Genomic DNA, 20,524 nt, shown 5'->3' on the forward strand with positions numbered 1-20,524 from the left:
TGTCCACCTGTTGCTGCCTCCGATCTTCCTCCTCCCTAGTCCTCCTGTTGCTTGTCTGTCCTGCTCCCTGATGACACATCCTTTCACTCCAAGACCTGCCTCCTGTCCTATCAAATGACATGGAGCAAGACAGACAAGTAACAGGATACTGGGGAGAGAAAGGATGACTGGCAGCCACCTCCAGATAGAAGAAAATGAGGGTCTTGGCTGTGTGCTGAAAGTGGGAAGATTGGCTCATAAAACATTTTGCTGGTGGGGGAAATGGGAGGAAATTGTCAATGCTTCAGGTACCAGTTCAACCACCCGTGCTTTGTAGAAGTGCATGATGTGGACATTCATCACCTCTAGCAAGTGAGTTGGGAAGCTGCACCTGTTGAATTTCTGCCTGGCTGCAGCCCACCCCGGCCCAATGTCCAACTGAAAGCCCAAAGCAAAGTGTGGGTGCATGGAGCCTCATTTCTAAAGCCAGCATAGTATTTGAGACTGTACAAAGCCTTTACAGTTTATATGGTTCAGAATTTAAGATGGACACTTTAGCTTGCAATTTCCATGCTTTTAGGAGTATGAACAAAAATTTAAAGCATCTTAACTCTCATTTTAAACCAAAGTTTTTTGGATTACTGATTAATATGGACACAAGCCTTCAAGTGCCTTAGTCCCAGGTAGGGATAGATAGATAAACAATAACAATATCCAATCAGGTAATAAGTTCTTTGCGTGTTTTACAAACTACATAGCAAAACTTGGCCACATTACCAGAGACTGTTTCTTTAAAATTGGAAAGCAGATAATCTAAGTAAAAATCATTGGTGTGACCAGGAAACTCCATTAATAATGGGGAAATAAAATTAATACGAATATCCTTGTAAAATGTGCAGTAAAGGATTACGTGTGCAGTAGTTTCTATATCTCCCGAGCCACAGGGGGAGAGGTGGGCTGAATATAGTAGTTTCTTAAACTTCCCCTCTAGAACTGCAATTGGGAGTGTATTTAGGCGAGCGAGAGTCATAGGTCTCCTAAATTCTTCTGTTAAACTATTTAGATATTCAGCAGGCCTTACCTTTACGGGCTGATTGCCTATATAGATCCCTCTCAGCAACTTTGCTAATTCTTCTTGCAGTTCTATATCTAAGACATGCTGTTTGATGACTCACATGGCTTGATCATACCCATCCTAATGAACTCTTCCTGTAAGATTGTAACTTATATCTTAGCACCACCTTCCATTTTGCGGTGTAGCTATCTACAAGTGTTAGGGGAGCCAAGCCCACTTGGGAGAAGATCAGCTTCTGCCAAAACATAAAGATGATGAGCCAGAATCTCATTTCTAATCTAAAGACTCCTGCCTCACGTCTAAGGACGGTATTGGGAACACAACATGGTACCTGAAAGATAGTTCTTAAATTTTTAGTTTGTACTACTTCCAGCGGGGTAAAATTCTCAGGAGGGCCAAGTTGGGCACCACGTAAGAGCTGCGGGTAAACTTTAGCTGTAAAGAGTTTTATAGCAGCTGGAATAGAAAGGGCTCTCCTGGTAAAGTGAAAGGACCTGATAGCATTAGCTGATTGCTGGGCGTTTTGGATTACATAGTTGTGGTGTGCTCTTCAGCCGCCTGCAGAATGAAAAATGACTTCAAGATATTTAAATTTTTTCACTTGTTCAATTGTGTGGCCATTCATAGACCATGAGTGAGACTTGGGTCGTTTGGCAAGGACCATCACCTTCCTTTTAGAATAGTTGACTTCTAGCACCTCTTCTGCACAGTAAGCACTTAGTGAGGCAAGTGCCCGCTTCAACCCAATTAAAGTCTGTGCCAGCAAGACCATATCATCTGCATAAAGCAGAATCGCTAGATGTTTATTTGCCAGCTTGGGTGGGTGGAAATCTGGATTGTTTAGGTGGGATACCAGGGAATTAATATAGAAATTGAACAGAATTGGGGCCAGAACACAACCCTGTCTAACACCCCTTTGAGTCAAAATTTCAGCTGATAGATGTCCTCTAGCACTGCATCGCACCCTCAGGTGGGAATCTTCATGAAGTTTATATATAAGTAACAGTAGGCGCTTATCTATGATGGAGTCCCTAAGTCTTAACCAGAGTCTTTCCCTTAAGATAAGGTCAAAGGCTGCTCTGAGGTCAATAAAAGCTGCATACAGAGCATTCCTTGGGCCATAGGTATATTTCTCAACTAGGTGCTGTAGGATATGAGCCTCATCAATGGGAGAGCGCCCCTCATGAAAACCAGCCTGCTCGGCCGCCAGAATGTTGTTGAATTCAAGCCAGTCTAGAAGTTTCCTGTTTAAGTATTTAGTGTACAATTTGCTGATGACATTCAAAAGGCTAATTGGGTGATAGTTGCCTGGCTCATCTCTTTTCCATTTTTTGTATATAGGTACTATAATGGCATCCCAGGTAGGGATGTGCACGGAACTGCAGAAGAGAGGCTCGAAGGTGGCAGGGGTCTATCTTTAAGAGCTGGGGAGGGTGCACTTACCCCTCCTGCCGCTTTCCCCTGCCGGCGTCCATGTTTTTCAAAGCCCATCAGGGAGGCAGCGTACCTCCCTGCTGCCCCATTGCCCTCGTCTTCCAGATATGACTGGAAGTCGGTGTCTTCCGGTCATATCCAGAAGACGAAGGCAACGGGGCAGCAGGGAGGTACTCTGCTGGCCCGATGGGCTTTGAAAAACATGGACGCTGGTGGGGGGGAAAGCAGCGGGAGGGGTAAATGTACCCTCCCCAGCTCTTAAAGATAGACTTGATTTGAACCGGCAGAATCACCGGTTCTTTGAACTGGTTTGGAGGCCCATAAAGGTCCTCTGAACCGGTTCTGTGCACATCCCTAGTCCCAGGCTGTGTAGGGCTTTAAAGTTCAAAACCAACACTTTGAATTTGGCTTGGAATTAAACTGGCAACCAGTGAAGCTGGCACAGAATAGGTGTTATACTTGTGGATCATTGCATTCACACAATAATTCTTGTAGCAGCATTTCAACCAGCTGAAGCTTCCAAACCATCTTAAAGGCAGCTCCACAAAGGGTGCATTACAGTAGCTTAACCTGAATGTAAGCAATGCATGGGTAACTGATGTTAGATCCGCCCTCTCCAAGTAGGGATGCAGCTGATGCACCAACCAAGAATGGTAAAAAGCACTCTTGGCTACATCTGACATCTCTTGGCATCCCTGGTGCATCAAGGGAAAATACCATGTACAGGAGTACTTCTAAGCTGTGAACTTATTTCTTCAGAGGGAGTGCAACCTTGTCTAGAAAAAGATGTACATCACTGCACCCAGATCACTGTATTTACTAAACCAGAACGTCTCTGGTTTGTATGAATTACCCTTCAGCTTGTTTGTCCTCATCCAGATCAGAACTGTCTTTAAACAGCAGTGTGTCTACTGCTTTCCTGGTCTCATTTGATTTGAATGACAGGTAGAGCTGGGTGTCATCCACATACAAATAACACTGCCGTCCAAGTTTTCAGACCTCATCCAGCTGTTTCATGTAGATGTTAAATAGCATGAGAGATAAGATAGAACCTTGTGGTACCCCATAAGCCAATGGCTACAGGGTAGAACTAAAGTCCCCCAGCACCATCTTCTAAGTCCAATTCTCCAGGTAGGATTAGAGCCTCTATGCTATGGTGCCTCCAGATCTGAAGAGAAACCCAGAAGGATATCAAAAGTCACAGAGGTTGAAGAGAATCAACAGGATTGCACTTCTCCCATCTTATCTTATGTCCCAGCACTGGTCATTCACCGGGATGACCAAGGCAGTTTCAGTTCTGTAGCCAGGCTAGAAAGAATTCAAATTATCAATTTCATCTAGAACTACCTAGAGCTGAGTCACCACTACACAATCCAGCACCTTGCCCAGGAAAGGAAAGTTTGACAGTGGCTGAAACATACAGCACTTTAACTTGTTTTGCCTGCACCACCCTCCAGATAAGGTCAGCTTGTTAGTCTCCCAAAAGTGTGACTTCAGAGACACAGAGAAGAAATACAGATTACACACCTGTAACTGACGTCCTTCCAGTTGTAATCTCTGCAGACACACAACTCACCTCCTTCCTTCTGCAGGCTGTCTTAAATATTTATGTTGGGTTATGATGTCCTTGGAGAAACTATGGGGATGAAGCATTCTTCCTGACCCTGAGGCATACATACATAGAGGATTCCCCTGCTTCTAAGATGCTTTTCTAAACTCAAGGCATTTTTTAAATGCTACTTAGAGTTTTAGAAAGTAACTATTTGCACACTTGTGTCTTGCTTCACAAAATTAAAACCTACTTTCTTTACAGATTGTATGGGCTACTACTTATAAGATTGGCTGTGCTATTGTTTTCTGCCATAAACTGGGTCGACACAGAAATATTGAAAAATTTGTGTGCAATTATGGACCACGGTAAGTTAATGGATGTTAAAGACAATTTACAATATATTGAACTAAATTTGTGATCACTCGCATACAAAGTATCCTAAAGTCCAGAATTGCATGCTTATTCAAATTTGAATTACTGTATTTTGGGTTTATACATTGCTTCACATTTTTATTAATGTCAAAAGCATCTAGAGTACAAAACTGTTACGTTATCCAGTAATTACTATGTTTAACCACAGATTCTCTGATCTCAAATACTAAAGCACCATAAACAGTTCCAAAACAGAGGAGTTCAAGAATATGAAATAGCAGAATATTAATAGTTTTACTTCCGTCACAGCGGGGTCTTAAAAACACATAATTTGAAATAAGTCTTATTGATTTTAAAGTGGGTTTATTTCAGATCACTGGGTTACTTCAGCCTTACTGCCCGTTGAGTCCAGCCTTTCAAAGAAATAATCCTTAAAGGCAGAGTCTAGTTTATGAATTCTCTAGATAAGAAACGGCCAGCAGGTGGCCTGCAGTTGTATGCAGTCCTCCACATCCTGTCTTGCTGGAAGATTTCTTGGAGAAAGCAATATTTGTATAAACAATGTAAAGTATGTGCTTGTTAGTGGCTGCTAAACTGAGTTGTAAATTGAATGAGAGCCACTGTAACACCTACCCAAACCCCCATCCCATTCCCTGTACGTGTGTGTATGCTTATAACAGACACAACCATAGTACATGGTAGAGATGTGCATGGACGGCTCATGCGTGGGCTGGCAGGGCAGGGAACAGCTCCCTTAAGGAGCCAGTAAGGGGCTGCAATGCTGTGCCGACCATGCCAATGGCTGTTGCATGTGTGCACCGACCATGTGCATGCCAACGCTGCACAGAGGCTACAGGGAACAGTGCCACAGCCCCATACAGTTGGTTTGGGACCAGGCGCTGTGCCCAGAAAAGCAGCAGGGCAGGGAGGAGCAAGTAAGGTGCCCCTTACCGGCTCCTTAACTGCTCCCCACCCTGTCGAGCCGGCTCAAATGCCAGTGCTCGCCAAACTGGCTCATGAACATCCCTGGTACATGATGTCAGTCCAAGGCAATATATGCCATAGGCATGTGCAGTGTGATCTTTAACTGTGTGCATAAGTGATTTTGTGAAAAAAGAGCTGCTTCCAGAAGCACATACATGTGTGGAAGTACATTTTCCTCAGTGAAAACAATCACAATCCCCAAAAGAAATTGCTTGACTAACAGTTGCCTTCAAGGTGTACTGAAAGTATTTTCAACGTTATAAAAGTAGATTTTGATGAACTTGTAAACTCCTGTTAGCACCCACAATGTTCTCAGCACTTGTTGAAAAGACATAGATAATGGCTCTTAAACATGTGTTGGTTTCTGAGTATGTTTTCCCCTTAAAAAAACTTTTTAAATGACCAAAAAATGTTAATAGTAAGCTAGTTGTGTGACAAGAAGCTGAGAGTAAGAATAAATTTCTAATAAACACGTTGCTTCCCCCCTGTGAAATATAACAGAATAACCACTTTTCAGGGGCATAGCAAGGTTGTAGTGGGCCCAAAGAGATTTTAAAATGCACCCCCCTCACTGAAGCTCAGCTCATGAAGTAAAGAAATCTTAAATGAGGCTGAATACTGGTAACAAAAAGCATAGTAAAATTTTATCCATCTATCTATCTATCTCCATCCTATGTGCCACAATAGAACATCATCCTAAATTATTTTTTAAAAGGTTTTGTAAATTGTGGACGATGCAAGTCATTTAATGGTACTAGAGAAAGACATGCTGTTCTGGTAGCTCCAGGTCTTAACACTCACATCAGTTTCAGAGGATGAATACAACTGAAGGAAGCCCGGGCAGGTGTGAGGCTGGGGGAGTCAGTCATGTGACTTGCCTCTTGGGCCCCCACCCCCAAGGCATTATAGTTACACCCCTGCCACTTTTTAAGGATGTGCAGGATGATTTGTGGTCGGAATGTTCCAACGGCGAACTGGGCCATTTTGAGTGTTTGAATCTCAGAACAGAACACCCTTCAAATGAAGGGCCTGTTTCAAGCTTGGAACAGAACAATTCCATTCCGAGTTGGAACCCTCGCCATTTTGGACTCCCAAATGCTGCTCTTCTGGCTTCAGTGCACGTGTGACAGCCATTTGCATGGTTTGCACCACCACCCAGCCAACTCGACCAGTTGTTCTGACAGAACAATCCGGTCATTTGCATTCCATTCTGAGCTTGGAATGGAATTCACATGCCATTTCATGCACATCCCTACCCCCTTTGATAGGTGCCTCTTTGCCTAGTTAGCAGAGAATGTTTATTAATGTGAGGCCCAGAATTGGACACAGTATTCCAAATGAGGTTTGACCGGTGCAGAATAGAGGGAATGATTCCTTCTCATAAATGGACACTATGCTTCCATTAATGCAGCCTAAGATTGCATTCAATTTTTTAGCAGCTACATCACATTGCTGGCTTGCCCACTAAGACACCTAGGTCCCTTCACATGTAGTGCTGGCAAGCCAGGTCGCTTCCATCCTGTACTTGTGCATTTTATTTATTTATTTATTTATTTATTTATTTTCCCAGACCTTCCATTTGTGTCTGTTGAACTTCATCTGTTTGTTATCTCCATTGACTACAGTAGACCAGTATAGGATTTCACTGTATCTCTATTAGAGACTTTACAAAACATATGTAATTAATCTGGCATAATTGAGATTTTTTGGGGAGAGGCTCTGGGCTGAAGCCCTGGATCTTTAAGTACCTAGCAACACCCCGCAACAAACACCGAAGGGGATTCCCCAAAGGGAGCAATTGGGCAGCTGAGAAGGGAAGAGGGCTGCCTGTTAGAGGTAGCAGCAGGAGGTCCCTGCAGCTCAGCTGAGCTCCCCTCTTCTGCTTGTCTTTTCACTTCTCAGCAAGGGAAACTGGAGGAGACAAGTGCTGAGCTGGGAGCTCTAGGGTCTCTCTTGTCCCCAGCACAGCACAAACCATGAGAAGCTGAGGACTGCTGCTGGCATAGCAGCAGCAGTAGTGCACACCCTGAACGGGAGGGGTGAGGCAGTCTGCAGCACAGGGCCCATGTGAAGTGATGAGATGATCTCTATCATCTCTCCCTTCCATAGCACAGCATCCCTCCAGTGGCTGTTGCTGGTGCCAATCTTATATTTATTTTTTAGATTGTGAGCCCTTTGGGTACAAGGAGCCATTTTATTTATTTATATCTATGTAAACCACTTTGGGAACTTTTGTTGAAAAGCAGTATATACTGCAAATATCCATCGTATTTGTATTTGTATTCGTGGTGATGGTAGCCCCCACTGGGCTAGCCACTGCCTCCTTCATTCTCAAGACGAACTTGAGGGGTGTAAATGAGATCCAGTACACCCCCAAAAGATTGGGGGCCCGGACCTAATAACACTCTTGAGTTATAACACTCATTATGAGTTATATCACTTTTGGCAAGCCTAAATGTTTGTTTTACAGTATAAATTAATTAATTCTGAATATGTCACTGTTTGTACACATCATAGGACTGTTCAACGATTCCAATTCAATATATCCCTTCATCTTCTGTAGTTTTGTAAGTTGATGCCTTAATGCAGAATCATAGGCTACCAGTTTATCTAAATCTTTAATTATATTTGCAATATCTTGCATTTTAGTATTTAGTCTAACTTTGTGTACTGAATACTTTATTACTCAATACACCGAATACCTTATTACTCAGGTTGCATGCTTATTATATTCTGAAAATTTTATTCTTTAGTCGCAACAGACGATTGAAACCTTATAGAAAAGGACAGCCATGCAGTGCATGCTCAAAAGAAGATACTTGTCAAAATAAGCTCTGTAGTAAGTATGAAATTGAATTAAGCAAATATTCATGAAAAAGAAGACAACAGAAACTATCCAATGAAAGTTAGTTTCTGTGTTTCATCCTTATTACACTCTTGAGACCTTATAATATGTTCAAGGCATGGAATTAAGGACAAACGTGTTGGTTCTGTGGTTTCCACTGAATTCTTTGGGATGTAAGAAGGCAGCAATTGTTGTAGGAAAACTTTTTTTTTTTTTTTAAAGAATAAATTTCTACCATTCTTCCTGGAAGGGAAGGGAGGCCAGCATGGTATAGTGGTTAGAGTGCTGGACTAGGACCAGGGAGAAATCCTCATTCAGCCGTGATACTAGCTGGGTGACTCTGGGCCAGTCACTTCTCTCTCAGCCTAACCTACTTCACAGGGTGGTTGTGAGGAGAAACTCAAGTATGCAGTACACCGCTCTGGGCTCCTTGGAGGAAGAGTGGGATATAAATGATCTCGATCGTGATCCGTTGATTCCATAAGTAGATGGGTTCTGCGCCTGCGCAGGCACCTCTCGGGCCGACTAGGTAGCTCCTCGCGACGCCCAACCGCCCTTCTGCACGTGCTACTGTTCACTACTTATACTGGGCGGTGGGCGTCTTCCGTTAGTTTCTGTTTGACCGCCACAGCGTTCAGACCTCGCTTGGGCTCCTCGGTAGCGAAAAGTATTTTATTTTCTTGACGGATATTATCGTATATTTGGAATTTGGACTGTGTTTTGGACTGGATTACGGCTTTCGGACTAGTTTTGGAGAAAGATCGGACGGATTTTATTGGATTGAACTGGACTGTTAATGGAGATGGAAACGAAAACGACCTTCAAGCGGTGTGTGAGGTGTCGGGCTAAGTTGCCCTCCACTGACCACCACAATTCCTGTCTCCTATGCCTAGGAGAGGAGCACAACACAGGGGCTTGCAAGATCTGTTGTGCCTTCTCTAAGCAGACGAGGACAAACCGAGCTCTGCGTCTGAGAGCTGCCCTGTATGAAGACGCGCTGCGCCCTCCCACCCCTCGACCTGAAACACTATCGACATCGGCATCGGGGAGGGAGGTACACGGAGCTGTATATTCACAGTCTAAAACCGTGTCCACCGATACACCTTTTAAGAGACCCTTGCAGATCTCTTCTAAGGAACAGAAGTGACGAGAAAAGAGGCTTCGTCAGGAGGCTGCGGAAGCTGCCGGTACGGGGCACTCTAGTCGGAGTGAGCATAGGCGAGAGACCCCTTCACCCTCATCGGTGCAAGCTTCGGAGACGGAGTGGAGTGCACCACGGGCTTCTAGTCCAGTAGCGGATGCTACAGCTTTGGAGAGCACGCACGCCCCGTCGGCATCGACATCGAAGCCTCCTCCGGCATCGACATCGAAGCCTCCTTCAACGTCGAAGCCTTCGACATCGACGCCTTCGACATCGACGCCTTCGACATCGAAGGGAGAGCAAAGAAGGAAGGATCGCTCGACTGCGACACCCTCGACATCGAAGGCGAGCAAGACTAAAGCCTCCTCGACATCGAGACCCCTCTCGAGGCCGAGCGAGGAATCTCATCTGAGAAGGCGCCACTCACTGTCGCCAGCTCATACACCACAGCAATCTCCATCAACCCCAAGGCAACAAAGTAGCCAACGCTCTGATGGAAGCGCAACTTCTGCTCTCAGGAAGTTGATGGACTCTGGCCCTAACACTCCAGCGGAGTCCACTTTTCAGGGTTTCCTGAGTGCAGGATTGGATGATGAAGAGGATGATGAGGAAGCGGTAGAGAGTCTTCCACCACCTAAGACTCCATCACTTTCCCCAAGGGCTGCAGCTGAGAGCTTACTTCAGTCACCCATGGCTGTAGTGCAACCATTGACAGGCGTCGCGGATGGGAGTATACGCCACCCTACTTCACAACCTGAGCACACTTGTGGTTTCAGACATTCTTTGCCGCATGACTATGCGGAGTACCTAAGGTGGAAGGCCATGCAACCTACCCTGCAACAACCGGTGGTGAGAGGTAATGTGTCGCCTGCACCTGGGAATGGAGAAGGTGTACAAGACACCCCCCTGGAGGGGCAGGCTGTGCCTGTGAGGGCACCACAGGACAAGCCTAGTGGAAAGAGAAAGAGCACCCCGCCTCCTCCAAGTCCTTCATCCAAGGAATCGTCTCCAACTTCAACGCAAAGGGATTTTGAGTCTGACTATTCAGATTCTGATCACGCCAGTCGGCAAGTGGAGCCTCCATCTGAGGTTCCACCATGTCTATCAAGATCCCCGACAGAAGAACTCAAGGCCTACCATTCCCTAATCAGAGAAATGGCAGAGGCATTGGGTTTGGACTTGCAACTACCTGAAACAGAGTCTGCTGACCCTGTGTACAGCATGATGTTTCAGTCCAAATTTTCTCACCCTGTTTCTCTACCAATGATCCCTGCCATTGCAAAGGCGGCTAAATCAGCATGGGACAGCATACAATCGGCAAATCCAACATCAAAGCGCATAGAGAACTTATATAGGATCCTTGAAGAAGACAATACGTACCTGTTGCGCCACCCGGATCCTAACTCGATGGTGGTAGATTGCGCATCAACATCAAAAGGCAGCCGCCGGCACACAACTCCTGCGGACAAGGAGGGGAGGAAGATAGATGTTTTAGGTCGTAAGTTATACGCCACATCGAGCCTAGCTATACGGATAGCAAATTATGCAGCTTGTATGGCTCGATACACCCATCTGCTGTGGGACAACTTGCTGCATGATTCAACATCAATGACCCCAGCAGAACTACAAGTGAAACTTCATGAGGTGTTTGACAAGACGACGTCAGTGACAAAACAGCAACTGAGCACGTTCAAGCACTTGGCGGAGACAGAGTCAAGGGCCATGGTGACCGCAGTCTCAATGCGGCGCCACGCTTGGCTGCGCGCAATGTCGCTCCAGGTGGACATGAAGGACCGAGTGGAGAATCTGGCTTTCGATGGAAAGGGACTTTTCCATGAGACCACGGATGCCACTATGGAAACTCTAAAAAAATCTAAATTCACTGCAAAGACATTCATGGTGGCTACCTCAGCACCTAGTACTCGCACGTACAGTTATAATAAACAACGGATGTACCGTTATCAGGATAAGAGAGATTAAAGGAGGCAGAATAGGCCCTATCAACGCCCAAGGGGCTTCAACAGCAACATCAAGAACAAAAACCAGAACGCTAGGAACTCCAAGGAGAGTGCGAAGCAATCTTTTTGATTACTCTGTCAGCCCACTGCATTTAAGACCAATTGCCAGGACCACTGTCATCGGCCCTGTAGTTGCCAGCTCATCCATCAGACTGGCAAGCCATGCTATTGCGTGGCACAACATAACATCAGACAAGTGGGTTTTGAGAATAGTGGAAACGGGTTATGCAATAGAGTTCACAACCCAGCCCCCGTTCTCAGGCCTGCGTTTCACGAAGTCAACACCGGTGTTGGAAGAGGAGGTGAAGGTGTTGTTGGAAAAGGGAGCAATTGTTCCAGTGCAGTGGGCAGAGAGGTTGACCAGATTCTACTCTCGCTATTTTCAAATACCCAAGCGGGATGGTGGGATACGGGCAATCATGGACTTGAGGGATCTCAATGAATTTGTCTGGACCCGGAAGTTCAGAATGACAACGTTGCAGGAGATTCTACCCTTCCTGGAGCAGGAGGAGTGGGCGGCAACGTTAGATTTGAAAGACGCTTACTTCCATGTGGGCATCCAAGAAAATTACCGGAAGTATCTTCGTTTTACAGTGGGGGAGGCGCTATATCAGTATGCAGTCCTCCCTTTCAGATTGTCAACAGCCCCAAGGGTTTTCACCAAGGTGGTGGCAGTAATAGTTGCTCACCTTCGAACTCAGGGCCTGGTGGTCTACCCGTATCTGGACGACTGGCTCCTGGTGAGCAAGGACAGGAGGCTACTGGAAGCTCAGATACAGATGCTGCTGCATCTTCTGGAAGGCCTGGGAGTCACTGTGAACTGGAAAAAAACAAATTTAGTACCAAGGAAACAGCTGAGCTTCATAGGGGCTACCCTGGATATGGAACAGCAGAGAGCATTTTTGCCAAAGGAGAGATGCAGTCAGATAACTTCATTGGCAAGTCACTTCTTCTCCAGTCCTGCACAAAGGGCGAGAGGCGTGCAAAGGCTATTAGGCCTGATGGCCTCGTGCAACACGACCGTACGTTATACAAGGCTTCGGATGAGACCCCTGCAACAGTGGTACCTGGACCATTTTCGGCCCAATGTAGACAGCCAAAACATGCTACTGCAGCTCCCCAAGAAGGTGCTTGCTTCACTGCAGTGGTGGATGACAGAGGCAAATCTCTTAAAGGGAGTACCATTCCGGCCTCTTCTTCCGACGGCGTGGGTCACAACAGATGCTTCCCTTCAGGGATGGGGGGCACACTGCGGCCAGGATTGCACCCAGGGACAGTGGACGCCTCAACAGGCCCTACTACATATCAACTACCTAGAACTGTTAGCCGCGTTCTTAGCACTGAGGGCTTTCGAACCCCAGCTGAGGGGTGCCGTGGTGCAAATCCACTTGGACAATACTACAGCAATAGCTTATCTGAACAGGCAGGGGGGTACGGTCTCACCAACACTTTGCACCTTGTCAATTAAATTGTGGAACTGGTGCATCATGCATGCCATTTATCCAGTGGCAATTCACATCCGGGGTGTGGACAATCACATAGCAGATGCTCTGAGTCGGAGCACGCAGATCAACCAGAAACACGAGTGGGAGCTCAAACTGGAGTGTGTCAGAGATCTCTTCAGTCTCTGGGGTACCCCCGCGGTGGATGTATTTGCCACGGAGGGAAACAAGAAGTGCAAGAGATATTGTTCTCGTGCGGGGATAGGTGTGGGGTCTCTAGGAGACGCATTTCAATATGTGTGGAACAGGGGACTCCTTTACCTATTTCCACCCATGCCACTCCTCAATCGGGTGTTGGCACAGATTCTGAGGGACAGGGCCAATTGCATACTGATTGCCCAGTGGTGGCCACGTCAAGCGTGGTTTGCCCTGCTGCTTCGCCTGTGCAGAGGAGACTTTTACCGTCTACCAGCAGTGTCGGATCTCCTATAGCGGGCGGAGGGAAGGATACTACACCCAGAAATCCAAACACTGAAATTAACAGCATGGAGAATAAACTTCTGAGAACTATTCTGTTGAATAGTAGACGGAAGTCAACTAGGCGTAGCTATTTATGTAAATGGAGAAGGTTTAGGGCATTTGCAAAATTAAATAAGTTCAATGCAAAACGGGCATCAGTGCGCCAGGTTTTGCTTTATTTGACAAGTCTAAAATTAAGGGGCTTAGCAAATGTTTCTTTGAAGGTACATTTGGCAGCTCTATCCTCTAAACTCCCAGGATGGAATGGAAAGACTGTATTTACACATCCTGAATGTAGAAGGTTTATGAAGGGACTGAATAATATGTACCCACTGCTTAAGGAACCTTTAGAGCAATGGAGTTTGTCATTGGTTCTTTCGGCATTGACAGAACAACCGTTTGAACCACTGCATGAGGCTAGCCTGAGGTTGCTAACGCTTAAGACTGCATTCCTCATAGCAATAACCACAGCAAAAAGAGTGGGTGAATTGTCTGCGTTGAGAGCAGACAAGCCTTACACCCTGTTCTACCCACATAAAGTAGTTATGAGGCTTGATCCTAGTTTCCGCCCTAAGGTGGTCACAGAATTCCATCTGAATCAGGAGGTGGTCTTGTCAACCTTTTTTAAGGACCCACAGACAACATTGGAGATAGCACTTCACTCGTTAGATGTACGCAGGTCTTTGTTGTACTATTTGAGAGGGACAAAAGAATTCAGAAAGACAAATAAGCTGTTTGTGGCTTACAAGGGCAAGTGTAAGGGAAAACCAGTGTCTAGACAGCGTATTGCACATTGGTTGGTTGAGCTGATCCTATTAACTTATAGGCTGCAAGGGGTTACCCCACCTAAGACAGTACGAGCTCACTCTACCAGGGCTTACTCGACATCAGCAGCTCATCTTTCCGGCATTAAGATGGATGACATCTGTGTGGCTGCAACCTGGTCTTCACAGCAACCGTTTGTAAAACATTATGCAGTGGACCTCCGCATGGCGCGCCAGGCGGAATATGGGCGAAGTGTTTTGAAAAGGGTCTTGCCGTAGAAGGCATCCTTCTGCACCCGCCACCAAAGGGGGGCAGCTAACTAATCACCCATCTACTTATGGAATCAACGGATCACGATCCAGATAAACAGGTTGCTTACCTGTAACAGGTGATCTGGTAGTGATCCGTTGAATCCATAAGACCCGCCCAGAAACCAACCCCACTGCAGAAGTATGAGGCTCAGACAGAACATTGGGAAGCAGATTGCAAAGCGGTCTGCACAGAAAACTAACGGAAGACGCCCACCGCCCAGTATAAGTAGTGAACAGTAGCACATGCAGAAGGGCGGTTGGGCGTCGCGAGGAGCTACCTAGTCGGCCCGAGAGGTGCCTGCGCAGGCGCAGAACCCATCTACTTATGGATTCAACGGATCACTACCAGATCACCTGTTACAGGTAAGCAACCTGTTTTTATTAATAATAATAATAATAACAACAACAGCAGCAGCAGCAGCCTATATTCTGCGACGATATCTATAACCATTGACAATAAAATTCAGCCATCCCAAGTCCTTGGGAAGGACTCGATGTCTGGATAAAACAAACCAGTCAATAACACCTGTCTGACTGTGTAAACAAGAAATAATATTTCCTCCATGGAGGGGGGGAGTGAAACTGCAATTTGCTACATGGTTGCAGCGGAGCAAAAATTTGCTTTCATATCCTAATATGCTAAATCATTGTAAACCGCTTAGAGAGCTCCGGCTATAGAGCGGTATATAAATGTAAGTGCTATTGCTATATCCTATGTGGCTAGCGTCTGTTCAGAGGGACCCAATGGAATGTGGGTGCAATGTTTCTTTGTGCTCAGTGTAATACAGAGACTCATCCCCAACCCCAAGTGATCCTTGAATAATGGTCACAACTGGCTAGCCATTCCTTTTGTTAAGTGGATTACAAGCTTAAGCTCAGGAGGGATGTTTAGAATTTCCTCAGTGGGAATTAATGGTTATATGTAGAGATCTCTCTTGCATGTTAACCACCAGATATTTGGTAAAGTGACCTCCTCCCACTAGATGAGAGGAAGGGCTGTGATTGCGGCTGGCTGGCTGGCTGGTTTTAATGGAGAGTATGAGCCAAGAACTGGCTGAAGGCACCTTGAGGCACAAAGGTGTCTCTCCATAGTCATCTGGTGTAAGGTGGCAGATCTGCTGCTGTGTAAGGGGTGCTCTTGCTGATTGCTTCTACATATGCTGTATTGGTCTATTTGTAAACAAACCAAATCTTCTATCTATATACTTATTTCTCTAAGATGGGCCATACGTGGGCAGAAAGGAGGCAATTGGCCGACAGGAGTGGGGAGAAAAGGAGGTGATTGGCTGACAGAGTGGGGGGAGGCAATTGGCTGATAGTCCATGCGAGTTCGAAAAGTGAGGAGGCTGAGAGGAGTGCGGGCAGCCACTTCAGAAAGCCAGAGAGTTTGCTGGCTGGGGTCGTGAAGCAGGGAGTTTGGGGACTGGAGACAGAGTAGGACAGGAGTAGGACATTCGGCAGAAGGGGGTGGGTGGCAGTTCGCTGCCTCAAAACACACAAAGGCACTGTGGAAAGTGGAGGGGCTGCAGGGAGCCCGTTGTTACTGCCCGCCCGCCACACCCGGCATCGAGGGAGCTTGCTGGTGAAGCAGGGAGTTCGGGAACTGGGGATGGAAGAAGTTTGTGGTGGGCTGCTACATAAGGCGCCAGGGAATTCAGCGGAAGGGGGCGTGTGGCAGCTCACCGCCTCAAAACATGTTGGAGATTAATTTCCAGTGCATCAACCTTTTGCACCAACTGTCCTAATGATCAATAGGGGCATTGGGAGTAGAGACAGTGAGTAAGGGTCTCACTAGCTGTCCCTACTCTATGACCCCTGAGCTGACTCTGCAGCACTTCCTGTGCTGAGTCACAATTCTTCCTTTCCTCCTAGAGAGCAGATGGAAACATCTTTCTCTCTCCTTACCTATCCACTATGTAGACCTTTAGATTAGAGATAGGTCTTTCCTATCTAAGTGTATTTAACCAATAAATATTTAGTGTTTAGTCATACAAGGATCTCCATGTGTTTTCTCTAAACAGCTGCAATATCCAAACCATCCTCTGCTACCTACTCTGTAACTGGAGTGTGTGCTCATTCCTTAGTGCTGTTTTACCTATTGTGGGTAAAAATCAACAACCTTTAACAAACTGCAGTTAAAAAATAAGAGATACAGTTTCACTGGGTTGATCTAATACTGAATCTGATCAGTTATTTGATGATAATCTGGTTTTCCCTGGCCTAATCTGTTTAGAGTGCAAGAGAAGCAGTGTTCAAGAGACGACGCATAGCTCTCATAAACTAATTCTCAGAACAGATAGGATGTCTTCTTTTACTGGAAATAGTTTTTCCACATTCCTGTGGGGTGGGCAGGGGAGACAGAGCTCCATTTCTCTCCTGAAGGCAAAGGATGCAAAGATTAGTCAGGGCACAGAATGAAGCCAGATAATGCAGCCACAGGTATTGCACTTCTCTCATTCATTTAGTCAGCATTTAGTTGTAAAATTTCATTGTGCATTAAAGCTTATGAGATGGGGTTTTTATTTTACCAAAGAAATAAATTATGATACATTGTCCATTTTAGATGATGAAATTTAGTGAAAATGCTCTCAAGTTCCTTGCTGTGTTTTGCTTGAAAAAACAAAACAAACTGATGAAATAATATTCTTGAAGTCTTTTTTTCCACTTGTTAATCTTATCTATCTATCTATCTATCTATCTATCTATCTATCTATCTATTCTAGGGAATCCAGAGCGTGACCATGAGCACAACGAACGTATGTATAACAGTTTTATTTTATTGTTGTTGGGTTTTTTTCAGAAAAAGATCATGCTTTGTAAACGTTCTGTTGTTTTTTAAATAGGCTATTCACGATGGTTTCCATCCTGGGAACACCGGATTATATGTGATCAATCCTGTATTGCTGTTGCGATCTTAAGGCCATTACTAATGTTCATAGCATTTGCAACTGTTTACTATTTACAAAAACATTATCCAGCTTTAGGTTTGCAAACATAAACTGTGTGACATCTATATAGAAAGCAAAAAAAAATGTAATTTATAATATCTAAGGTAACTAATGAATCACATTTACATGAAGATTATAAGATTATTTTCCCAAACTTATTTTTTTAAAGATTTGGTTAATTTGTTTTATATGATATTTTGAATTTTATTAAATTATGAAAGTTACTTGTTCAATACTAATGATGATATTTTTGAAACAATAAATAAATAAATATTTATATAAAACTTATATAGTAATATCTAGTATGTTCAATGTGCAATAACAGATGAGCCTTTCTAGTTCCTATGAGTTGTGTCTTTCAGAAACTCTAGGGTTTAAACCACTGGCCTAATCTAGTGAGCTACCAAGTGTACATAGGCCTCAAAGCCTTCTTCAGGTGCAGAAGGTAATAACTGTTGGGAATTCTCTCTGGTACGAGATACCTTTCTAATACTGCAGAGTGAACAGAGGCATAACACAGCGGAGTCTGCCCAAGTATGCGTGTATGCTAAGAGTAAAATAACTTGGAGCCAGTTCATAGTTTCAAATCATTATAGGTGTATTTATTGGTGAACTCCATTCTAGATAGTAAAGTAGAGAGATAGGATCTGTAATCTAGCTAGCTAGCTGGATGCAAACGGATGCATCTCTGTACACATAGTGCAGGGAGAGGAGCTTGCATGTTGCAAGGGATAAGAAAGAAAAGAGAAGGAAGAGGAAGTGGCCAGGCAGGCAGGCAGGAAGTCCCTAAGAATAGCAATCTACACACCAAAGGGATAGTGTCAGAGCAGTAGAGAAGAGATTACCAATGTCTTGACCTCTAGCCCTCTGACTCACTAGTCTGTCCCTCTCTGTCATTGAGACATGAGACAGCGCAAAGTCCTTCACTTCCAATGTGCAACATCAACCCCAGCATTTCACAAGTAGTATGAAGCCTCTGGATTGGCTAGGCCTGGTACATATGTACTAGGAGTTTGACCTTTTGCCTTTGCTTGATCAACAGACCAATGCCTTGTGCTTGCTGTCCTTCAGGTGACAATTCAGATTTTATGTAGCATGGACTGGAGAACATGCTGTCAGACCCTGATACAGTTGCAGCTTCTCCTAAGCCTTTCACTGTAGAAATTTGTAAGGCTTACACTAGTCAAGTAATGTAGTGGGGTGCAGGAGGTGAGAACAATAGTGCAGGGGAAAGGAATCAAAACTTGTGCTCATCATGCTTACAACATGACTTTCACACGGGTTTTATCAACAGTCTACACATTACGGTCCAATTTTTTGTCCATTACCACCATGAGTCTACAAAAAAATATATAAAAGGCTATCCTGACTGTAGGTCCCCTGGCCTAGTTCAATCTGCCACTGCCACCCCAGCTAACCCCAAAAGCTGGTGGGGCTTGTCAAATCCATCTGTGGCTAAAATAGGGGGCATCACACATCCAGTTTGAGTGAATCTGCAAACTTGCTGCTGGACTACTTGAGACCACTGGCTTTCAAGAAGAAGGGGGCATCTGGGCCCAAAGAAGAAGGACAAGCCAGCTCAAACTCGATCTCAAACCAACAATAGATTTTACTTATGGGTGATGTAGTCTCACCCTTTGGCTTTCAAGCATGAAACGTAAAAAAGGTAGGCCAACATTGGCTCTTACTAAGCCACCTCTCTCTCTCTCCCTCCCTCCCTCCCCCGGGAAGGGAGTATACTGAACAACTACCATCATCCCAGTTCTAAAGAAGGAAACAGAATGTGGGAAATGTCCTGTTTGAAAGAAAAATCCAGTATTACAAGAAAGCTGTGTGAGCAGAATCTGAATCACAGTATCTTGTTTTCATTTCAAAAAGATTTTGCTTGTATATTCTTATTCAGAAAAAAGATTATTGGCACAAGTCTTGGGCATAGAGTTGCCATGCCCCCCGAAATTCTGGGTTTCACCCAGATTTTAAGCATTTTACCCAGATTGCTTAGCCCACCCAGATTCACCTGGATTTCAGCTTTCATTTTAAAACAAAAACAAACAAACAAAAATCCTAAGCTCTAGCCCTTGTAGAAGCAGAGTTATGGAGCAAAACATGCAGTTGCTATTCTGCTCAAAAATTATTTTCAAACCAAATTTACTTAGTATGCAAATTAGGCACTTGGAAAGCCAGTGCCGGATTTGGAAAGCCAGTATATGGCAACCCTACTTGGGCAGTTCTGAGTAAACCATATAAAAATGAATGGGAGCTGCACAGCAGAACTTGTTGATGAATTATGCCCTAATATGCTAGAAATCAAGGAGGAAACTTAATCCAAAGGCTAACGATACTGCAGCTGGACTTCTCTAAAAAAAGATAAAGCAACACAGAGCAAAAAGAAACTATTTCCTGTGCACTTGTTGCTGAGTGCTGAAACAACTATTTCCTGTGGTGAAGAAACTTTTCTCATATTAAAATTTCTCATATGAACTACAGTACCTTGAATATAATGCCACTAGATGGCTGTGTTTGAGGCAAACAGCATCCCATACAACTTTATCTTCTAGTAAGAAACCAAGGTTTCAGAATAATGAAATTCAGATTGATATATGGACTTTGTTTCATATCAGTTTTCTCTATTTGCTGTTATACTTATGATCCGACTTCTTTGCCCGATATAGAAGATCCACAGTTTATACAGGACTGTGTGAAAAGGCACAATTATTTTCGGTCCAAGGTAAATCCTTCAGCTAGCAACATGCAACGTATGGTAAGAAAATATCTGTCTTTTTACAAATATAGAACATCCTGTTTTGCACTCCTCATTTCATACAGTGATAGGAAGATTCAGGGGCACCCTTTTATAATGTCAGTTTCCTTGTGAGAAGAAATTACTGGATTCTGGTGTTTTTGAAATATTTGCTTACAAATGAACTAGTTGAGTAGGGAAGACAGACAGACAGTACTAGTAGTTAAAGCAGCATTACTGGTAATTTTAATTTTTATAATTCTTAGTTTTTAGCTTTAAGATTTTAATTTTGGAATGTTAAAAGCTAATTTTGGCTGTGGTTTTAGTTTGTATTTTTAACTTGTTTAATTTGGTTAATTTTATTAGTCTGATTTTATATTGTAACTGTTTTATAAATGT

At 44.4% G+C, this 20,524-nt stretch overlaps 1 protein-coding gene across 5 annotated transcripts in view; it reads left to right on the plus strand.

Moving 5' to 3' along the window:
- The window catches only part of LOC128327235 (ancylostoma secreted protein-like), a 77,622-nt gene that overhangs the window by 46,555 nt on the left and 10,543 nt on the right, over positions 1-20,524 (plus strand). For all 5 annotated transcript variants that reach the window (XM_053255761.1, XM_053255762.1, XM_053255759.1 and 2 more), the window contains 4 exons: positions 4,302-4,405; positions 8,150-8,235; positions 17,161-17,193; positions 20,058-20,146. In XM_053255761.1, coding sequence (XP_053111736.1) covers positions 4,302-4,405; positions 8,150-8,235; positions 17,161-17,193; positions 20,058-20,146 — 312 coding nt within the window. The remainder of the gene's footprint in view (positions 1-4,301; positions 4,406-8,149; positions 8,236-17,160; positions 17,194-20,057; positions 20,147-20,524) is intronic.

Source organism: Hemicordylus capensis, chromosome 5, assembly GCF_027244095.1.
Source record: "Hemicordylus capensis ecotype Gifberg chromosome 5, rHemCap1.1.pri, whole genome shotgun sequence".
Lineage (NCBI taxonomy): Eukaryota > Metazoa > Chordata > Lepidosauria > Squamata > Cordylidae > Hemicordylus > Hemicordylus capensis.